We start from the raw sequence: 9,968 nt of genomic DNA, 5'->3' as shown, positions 1-9,968 counted from the left end.
GGGGTGTGGGGAGAGGCTGGGGGGTAAAAATAGCCCAGTGCTGGACTGGGATTAGGAAAAGCACATCCCTGAGGCTGGCACCAGCAGCTGGGCTTTTCCAGCCCCAAGACTGCATTGGGAACTGTATAGAAGTTCAGTTAAACAGGTCTCGCCAGACCCGATCTAAGACTACTTTGGATATAGTTAACTTGGATGGGGTCAGCCACTTTTAGAGTAATCTAAACTTCATGAAGTTCTGTACAGTTCACACTTAGATAGACCTAACTAGGGATCTAAGTGTAAGGTTCACACTTGGGCAAACTATGTTAAATCAGGTGGCTCTTTTTAATGTGATATGACCTCCCCACACATCTGTACCTAGCCTGACAATGACTTTATGGCACACACTATTATTATGGCACACAGAATTACCCAATTCCCGAAATTCTTCCTACATACTACAGGTAATAATGATCCTCCACCCTTTTGATAGGACTTGATTTCCCAGTAATCAAGCTTCACTTCTTTTGCTAGTTGTTTATCTGTTCCCCCTGGGAATTTTTCCCCTCTCCAATTTCACAATTCAAAAGCTTGTCTATCTTTATCCAAACCAGACAGTTGGTTCAATAAAACATATCACTCCCCAAAAATCCTTGCCTCTGGCATAATTCCTGGACCATTATGACTACAACAGTACTCCAACACTACCAAGAATTAATAACAAATACTTAAACCAGAAGATAACTCCCCAATTTTTCCTCTTCAAACAATCTGTTCAGTAAACCGTCATCTGAAAAATTATTCTAATGTTGATACTTGTAAGTCACTATCAGTATTATGTAAACCCAAAGGCAAACATAAAAAAAACGTTGCAATGCACTATGAAAATAAACTGCAGAAATCAGCCTATGCTGCAAATGTAGAACAACATATTTGTTCAAGATGACTCCTGTAAAATAGGGCTTTTGAACCTTTTTTCAACTAATGTATCCCTTTTGATGGTTGCAGCAGAGATGCGGGGTGGGGTGGCGCTTGCATGCAGTTACTGCCGTCACCCACCACCCTGCACCACCACGGCAGCGCACAGTTTTTCCACAGCCAGTTGTACGTGTGGCTGTGTGGGCTAACGGGTGGCATGCAATTGGCCAGGCATGAGGCCTGTCAGCAGCCCGTGGAGACGCACACGCAACTGGCCGTGGAAAAGTGGCACAGCAGAGGCACGGGGTAATGGGTGGAAGCGGCACTGGCTGCTGAATGCAAGCCCCCTGCATCTGAGCTCTCCCCCTGGCATCCAGCCAGTACCTGTGTGGCCCGCAGAGGGGCACCGCTGCCTTCACCGTCCCCCGGTCCCTGCTCCTGGGAGGCAGCGGCGTGGGGTGGTGCATGCTGGCAGTAGCCATTGCGTGTGAGCTCCCCTGCTCCACGTCCATCCACAGAGGAGCACCTCTTCACCGTCAGCTACTGGCCGAGGGTGGCAGTGAATCACGAGAGTGAGCTGGGGTGGAGAGGCACTGCGGTGTGCTCTGTGGGGCCAGCAGCAGCCAGCGCACCCCTCCTCTTTCCTCAGGTAAGAGTTGACACTGGGGGAGACACCGCTGCCGTACCTCCAGGCCCACTTTGTCCCCACCTGCCCACACATACCTCCTACAACCCAAGTACCCTGGGGGTATGCGTACCCCCAGTTGACAACCCCTGCCCTAGAAGACTAAGTCACTGAAATTAAATCAATCCTCAAGCAGATATTCTTGATTCAAAGCCATCACAATTACAATTTCAAATGTATGTGTTAACAAATAGGTCACATATCTAACAAGTGGCATGGATGGAGTGTTGTAGCATGATAGTCCAAGAAGCATAAATGGTAAGGGTTTTTTTTGTAATATCTTTTATTAAACCAACTGCATAGTTGGGAGATATGCTGTACAAGCTTTTGGACCCAAAGTGCCATTCCTTATATCTGAGGAAGAAGCAGGCCCAGGCCAAGCTAAACAACAGTTGTGTTCAACTCCACATAACTCAAAGTAGTCACTTAAGCAACTCTGACAAGGCATACTGAAATTAGGGATATGAAAGATTAAATGGTTAAACTGTATATTTATACTGTTAATGCATTACAATTTACATTTAAAACAGACTATGTTGTGCGAACTCTTATGGTTTACTGGTACTACTTTGCCAGACTAGCTTTCCCTGAGGCAGCCCAACCTGCCTTTGCACACCACCTGCCCCTTCCACCAGCAATTTGTGTTGCATAAATCAAAATACTAGAGCCAGGGTGGGGGAGGAGGTGATGGAACTGAGCTGAACCAGTCTTCTCCCTGGAGGAGGAGAGGTGGGAAAGGGGAGGCAGGGCAGGGTATGACGGCCAGCAGCAGGAGCGCCGCTTGATGCCCGTGTTTGCCTCGCTCTGTGGCAAGCAGAGCAGATGCTGGCTACTCCATAGGTACGTGTTATTGGTTAAATGTTTAACCAATATAATTAGAAGAGTTTAAACGACTAATTTTTTTAACAATATGTACATCCGTAATTGAAATACATATTTCGTGTTCAAAATAAAGCAAATGAAAAAGCCTGAAGCTTAGTTTTGGTTTACTTTTACTCTTATTATAAAGTGAATGTGCAATAATTTATATTGTTAATCAATAAGAGACAGTCTTGAAAGAGCACCTACAACAGGTGAAGAGTCGAGAGTTTAGAGAATCAGCTTCACAAGAATAATACTATTAATTGAGCAAACAAACATTTCCAAACTCTACATGCATTTTGTTAATTATTTAAATAGAACACACAAAAAAATATTTGCATCAATTACCCAAAACATTCAACCATCCAAAAAATTGGACTAAAATATTTCTAAAATTGAAAAAAACATTTAGTTTACCTCAAAATAAACATTGAAACCATCTTCAATAAATCTAAAACAACAACACTAAGAAATAATGCTATATAATAAAAGAACATGCATAAAATTTTATGGACTGTTTGGGTAACAGTGTCCTTCATCATATATTCTTTGTTCCTTTCTACCACATCAGCACATCAGTTTAACAGAGAAACAGATTCTGAATAAATACTTTAGTTGTCAATCTACCCTAGATTCCCCCAAATTTTAGAAATGGTGGCTCACCCAATTTTTCACAATCATTTAACCTAGAGCCTTCATCTCCCATTAGAAGAATTTGTCACTATCTTCCACAAAACTATCCATCTCTCTGAACTGCCCTTTAACCATAACTGAGCAGCAACTAACACTTAACAGATGCTATGTTATTAGGGACCTACTGAATTCAAGGCGGAAGTAGAGTGCACGGCGGCTCCTTTAATCTTCCATATTGTCCTGTGTGCACCTTGCCCCTTGCTCTTGCCTCCTCCCCCACTGCTGATTAGCAGAGATGCTAAAACCAAAGTTTTAAACATGGTGCCATTTTTGCCTCCTAACCAGTTAGCAGCAAACTGAAGGGCTGTCAGGGGCCCACATTTTTGCCTCAGCCAATCAGTGGTGGGAAGCAAAAACAGCGTCCTATTTAAAAACAGTTTTTGCCTCCCCATTGATCAGGAGTAAGCCGCAAGTGGGGTCCCTCCACCAAACAGCAAGGCAGGCGGGGGGGAGGGGGTGGTATGGGAGAACTTGCAAGATTAAAGGAGCCACAGCACCCCCACTTCCACCATGAATTTGGTAGGTTCCTAGTTAGGAGATTTAGCAATAGCTGCCAGTATAATAATCAATATGATGATTCAAGTGAATGTTATGTTAAGTCTGAGATGTCCAGCTGGTTGCCTGTGAAGACTTAATGCAAGGCCCTTGGGCTCCTGCCTGGCTGCTGGCCCATATTGCACCAGCTGCAATAGCAGCCAGTCTCTAGCTCCCTTTCCTTCTTCTGGCTGCCACTTCCTGTGTTCACCCCAGGGGGTTAGGGCAGTGTTAGCAGAGCAGGAAACTGAGGGTGAGTCTGCAACCACATGAAGGGAGAAGAAGAGGGGTTTGCCTCAATGATCGTGTAGCCGTCAGGGGGCATGCGTTGCAGTGATGGGATGGTCTGCATAATATTGTGCTGCAATGGTCGGGGATGGAAGGAACAGTATCCATGCAGTATGCCTGGTGTGGCCCCTGGTGGCTTTAAAGTTCAACAGCCTTGTATTGAGTCATTGGTACTTGAATTTTTGTATTGCTCACTTTTTCAAAGTTTTTTTTGTACATCATTCTGAACAAGGTAACTCTATGTAGAGATTTCATTCTGTTTTAATAGTAAAATTCTAATTGCTTGCACTAACCTGGGTCAACCCACTAAGTAGGTTCTCTGGTCACAATATAGTTGACTCAAATGTACATTCCATTAAAGGGCTAACATGCTTAATTTTTAAAAGCATCAGTTTTTTCCTCCTGGAAATTTAAACGCTTGTACAATATTTCAAAACTTTCCTAGAATTAATGACCAGGAATTTGGGAAGGCTTGAGTAGATTTGCAAAACTTCTAACAATTTGTGAATTGTAATCAGTGAATACTGTGTGATAACAGCAAGGGAAATTTCTTCTTTGACTCCTACAAAATTTGTATTACAGTTCTCAGTCTTTTAGCCAAAAAAAGAAGAAAAAAAATCCCTGGGTTCTAGGGTGGTCAAATCTCACATGGCAGTTCTTGCAAATACTGCTTATGGAATTTTTGTGTGATCCAAAGTCATTTGGGGAGCCCAAAATATGTTATAATATTATACTGAATACAATGACACACACACTTTATACATTATGCTGCAACAGCATATCACTTTGAAAACATAATTTGAACTAGACAGCAAGGTAACTGTAGCTAGAAGTCACTTTGGATTTTGTTAACAGAACCAAGGACTTAGGAAATCTGTCAAGCTTACAGGCTACAGAATTAAACACTATCCATATTATAGCAGAGTCCTCCTTTTAGGGGTGGTCATCCCGCCCCTAGAGTACCCCCCTCTTCGCCATCAGCCTCACCGCCTCTCAGACCAAACTCCCCTTGCTGTGCCTGCCACACCTTGTTGGTAGTAACCAAGGATCCAGGTTTTTTGTTTGCTGCTAAAAATCACGATTTTCCCCTTTAATGGAGAAAAATGTGGGAAAACTCAGGTTTCCCCTTCCAGGTTGGCAGGGTTCTAGCTTGCAAGGGGCTGCCATGTGTACATGCATGTGCACATATGTACATGGTAGCTAGGCAGGGTGGTGGTGACCAGCTCCCTCAGCTCCGTCCAGGTAAGTCTACGGGGGTGGGGAGCACAGATGATGTGGCAGAGTTGCAGGGGAGCACAGGTGATGCAGCAGGGGGCACGGGGGACATGCTCCTCCCCAAGATTTCTGCACCTACTGTAGGGCACGGACTGCAGCTCTGGGCAGGAGCTGACTCCATGACCCAGTGGGCGGGATCTGGCATGGCTGCCAGAATGAGGCGTGGCAGAGGCAAGGAGTTATGCTCCCTAGTGCTGCTGGATAGGCAGGAGGGCGCCTCTTCATGGTGGTGTGTTGCTCCCTCTGCACCTGGTCCCGGCTGCTGGGCCATGGAGGTGGCTCCTACCCTGAGATGATTTGGCTAGGCTGTAGACCTATGCCCTGATGTGGGCACAGAAATCTGGGGGGAGTACATGCCCTCTGCTGCAGTGTCTGTGCCCACACACCCCAATTCCCCATGCACCCAACCCCTTTCTCACACGCTGGGGGGCCAGGGCCTGGGGGTAGAGGGCAGCAGATTGGGAGTGAGAGGCACCAGCAGGGATGGGGGAGTTGTGGGTCAGGAGTGAGTGATACTGGTAGGGCCAGGGGAATGTGGATTGGGAATGAGGGGCACCAGCAGGGCCCAGAGGCTGTGGGTTGGGAGTGAGGGGAAACAGCAGGGGCAGGGGCAGAGCACCAGCATATCAGGGCTGCTCAGTGCTACAAAGCAGTGGGGAGGGACAGCTGTAGCTGGACCTGTGTCCTGGTGAGTGAAGGGGGCAGGGGGAGCTCTGATTTTCCATGATTAAAAAAATCAAAATCAAAAGCCAATATATATAGGTATTTAGAATTTACTTTATGATAAGTAAAGGAACTGTTGGCTTGCAAACTGCTTTAAAATTGTAAATATATCAATAAAACATTGTGTTCAACTGTTACCTCTATATCTATATACTGTATATTGATATACATGTATAGATATAGAGATATCAGCGAAAGAGAGAAAAAGAAAGAGAGATCTCTTTCCCTAGGTATAAATATAGATATATAGTTGTGGAAAAATGCAGATTTTGGGATTGTAAAGCAGAAAATTTGGGATTTTTATTGGAGGAGTTGAGATTTTTTTATAGACAGAGAAACTCAGGATCCCTGGTAATAACCCAGATCTTGCCTTAGAAGCTAACTGCGTGGCTCCATCCACCCCTACACCACATGCCATGTCTCACAGATGTTATCACTCGCTGAAATTCGTTCAACACACTTGGGCCCTCTGGTCCCACATTCAGCCTCTCTCTATTCCCAGGCTTCTGATCCTCTCTGCCCTGTTCCTGGGCTCTGAGCTTGCTTCCAGGGCCAGATGGGACCTTCTCAACCCCATAATCCCTTCCACAAACTTCTAGATGTTATTCAGTGCTGCTTACACTAGCTCAGATGTTCCGGCAGAAGCCCTGCTACCCAGAGCTCTCCACTGCAGCCCTGGTGCCTGGAGCTCCTCTTCCTGTGGTTCCTGGGCCTAGCCTACATGACCAGCTCAAGTTCCGGGCCTATATAGCTCAAGGCCAGCCTCCTTCTAGTCAGATGACTCCCTAATCATCCCCATTTACCACTTCCAGGCTGCTTCTCAGGCAGCTGCACTCACCTAAAGTAACAGGCGCACCATGCACTCTGTCACAATATATATATATGTAACTGGAAAAATTAAATTGTTATTTCTGCATTTGCTTGTGTAAATGAATGCAGAAGGTCCATTCAATTTACTAAAATTAAAACTAGTATAACACTTTATGATAGTTTTTTTTTACTTTCAGGATTTACGCCAGCATCGGTTTAAAAGTATTAGTATATGAACATACACTTAGTATGCATGTACTCCTTTGGAACTTACCATAGTATCAGATGTTGATTGAGAATGTAGAGATTGGCTCTGACTGGCTGGAACTCTCCAAAGATTAACTAAATCATCAAAGTCTATAGAAAGAGGAAAGAGACTAAGTATTCAAATATTCAACATTTTTGGATTGGCAAGGGAAGGTACAAAAAAGAATGCGAGTAGAATCAAAGAGTCATAACGGAAGTTTACGTTTTCACTAAAACAGTTGCATGCATTATAAAACTCATTTTGCAGATCACAAAGCTATAAATGCAGGGACTGCATCAGCCAGCACACCCTGAGACTAAAGAGAGGCTGCAGTAAAAAACAGTATACAGCAAAAGTATATAGCAGGTTAGGATAACTATTCATCTGAAACTCCGGCTGCGTAAAGTTTAATCAACTTAAGTGATCAGATACAAGTTTAATAACAATATGATAAAAATCTACACACAGAAAACAAATATAATGAACAAGTAGAGGTCCCTGCCTCAAAGACCTTATAATTTAATTTTAGTTTTTACCATATTTTAACGGCACAATTGGTAGCAACAGAGTAAGCACAATGTAAGGCCATTGTTTTAATGCTAAGAATGAAATGTGCCACACATACCACATTGTATGGCATAGGAACCCTTCAGAGTGGGAAGGGCTGCATCAGTCTTTACACTTCATAATTTTGAGCCCTAGCTAATTGTTAAGACATTTTAATTTTTTTTCTTAATAGAAAGGTGCCAGTAGGTAACCATCCTAGACTAATATTATTTTATTATTATTTTTATATATTATATATTATTATATACTATCAAAGACTGATATCAGAATATAGATACATGGGAAATGGCAGTGCCATCATAAAGCCATAGGCATCAAGAAGTATTCACATCACTTTCTATGCTCTTGGTAAAAGAGAATGAGGGTGCATAGCGTGTGGCCCACAAAGGTCACTACTAGTCAAAAAACTCTGATCCTGAGCACATGAACATGCACAAAAAAAGTGAAAAGTCTACATGAACTCTTGACATACCTTCCAATGACATTTCATAGCATGTCTTAAGAGTGTCAGTCTGTTAACGTTATTTATCACAAGTGAAATGAGATTCTGGATAGCCTTCCAATAGGAATAGTGGAGCCAAAAAACTAAATAGGTTTAAGTTGGAACTTGATCAGTTTATCACCAGGATTACTGACAGCTGCCTGAAATAGCAAGAGACTGGACTCTATGACACAGAACTTCTTTCCTATTTATGTGCCTCAGATATCTTAGGATTGCAATGCTGTGAAGACAACTTTGCTTTTAAAAGCCGCTCATATTAATGACTGCCTGAACTTCCTCACTTTTACTGTGATAACCCTCTTACAATTTCTAATTAGTTTAACTTCCCCCACCAATATTTTGCATCAAATGAACCAGATGATGTAATAGATCTTTTAAATCAGTAACCCCTAAAAAAACATACAAATGCAAGGTTTACAATTGTCCACAGAGTATAGACTAGGTAAACTATGATTTTACATTTTTAAGAAAACTGTGTAACATCACGGAGCTGATGCTTTAAGCTTTCATTCAACTAACAATGACAATTTGCAATGATTTTCAAAAAAGAAAAACTTAGGGATAAATGAATTCTAAACTAGAAGAATGTTTGTCCTAAAAACAATGTATTGAAATTGTCACTTACCACTTATGCAACTTCTTCCAGCTATGAGGCCGTCTCCAAGGGAACAATTTAAATCAAATATGTAGCGCCCAAGGTAACAGTTCTTCACCATCTGCTTCAAATGTTCATAGAAGTGGCAATGGTATAATAGAGCTTGAAGGGCAGGTTTTCCTATCTGAGATACGCCGGACTCTTCATCATGTACACAAGGACCCTGAGGAAACAAGGTTCATATACATACATACATACATACATACATACATACATACATCTCTTAAACAGGAATCTATATTACAGAACAAACTGCCCCTAGGAAAATAAAGTAAGAACCTTTCCTATAAATTTAACCAAAGGAAGAACAGTATATACATTATATTTAAAATTGACAACCTTATCATATCAGTACATTCAGTCATAATGAGATGCATTGATTTTTAAATATTAATTAATAATGAAAAGCATTTTGGACACGTTTTTGGAAAAATCACAAGTAATGACTTTTAAAAACAGAAGAAAATAAAATTATTCTAAATTAAAAGTAACTCTTGGTTATAACCAGTATTTTAGCACTACTTTTCCATCCTTTCTGACTGGTAGTACCAATGCAGAACGTTAATTATTTTCACTATTTCCCTTTTACTCCAATTAAAGAACATGCAGTTCTTTGACAAGGAATTTTGTGCTTCATGTAAACTGTTAATGAGTTAGTTATAGGGCTGCATTCTATGCTCAGAGGGTGTCAGCAATATGCTTTGGTTGCATCAACCATGACAACTGCATACTCTGGGAATTTTGCAGACATTAAGTATGATGACATTGCGTCAAACTTTTGATATCCAAAACTCTGCCAGTTTAAAAACCCTGTGTCAAGTACTTTATGGCCAGAGGGATGAGTTAAAAGGCACTGGAGTAATTCACTAGTTTTATTCACAGTGTGCACTGACATCAGCAACCTTGAGATAACATAATATGTTGTAGTCCAGTAACATTAAGTTACATAGGCTGATTTTACTAATGGCTAAAGTTTGTTATGTTGTTTTCAAAAGGGGGTAGGGGGAGGAAAGAGAGTAGAAAGCTCTTCATTGTTATCACGATGATATATTGCATTGTTGTCACTGCAGTTAACATACTCCATTCCAAAATTTGGTCTCCAAACACTCAGGCGTGGCTGGTGAACTCCAAGTGGTGGGGCAGTGAAGCGTCCCACAGAAGCAGCAGGGGGGGTTTTATAGCCATCTGGCACTGGGGGGGTGGGGGGAAAAGGGGTTTGCAGCTGGCCAGG

At 42.3% G+C, this 9,968-nt stretch overlaps 1 protein-coding gene across 2 annotated transcripts in view; it reads right to left on the bottom strand.

The window, feature by feature from the left end:
• The window catches only part of RTTN (rotatin), a 181,680-nt gene that overhangs the window by 54,187 nt on the left and 117,525 nt on the right, over window positions 1–9,968 (bottom strand). For both annotated transcript variants that reach the window (XM_019524619.1, XM_019524626.1), the window contains exons 33-34: window positions 8,708–8,900; window positions 7,041–7,123 (exon numbers count right to left, since the gene is read on the bottom strand). In XM_019524619.1, coding sequence (XP_019380164.1) covers window positions 7,041–7,123; window positions 8,708–8,900 — 276 coding nt within the window. The remainder of the gene's footprint in view (window positions 1–7,040; window positions 7,124–8,707; window positions 8,901–9,968) is intronic.

The sequence above is a fragment of the Gavialis gangeticus genome, unplaced genomic scaffold (assembly GCF_001723915.1).
Source record: "Gavialis gangeticus isolate Ggan-Ray unplaced genomic scaffold, GavGan_comp1, whole genome shotgun sequence".
NCBI classification, from domain to species: domain Eukaryota; kingdom Metazoa; phylum Chordata; order Crocodylia; family Gavialidae; genus Gavialis; species Gavialis gangeticus.
Note: the sequence above shows the minus strand (reverse complement) of the source record. Positions and strands in the feature narration are given on the sequence as shown.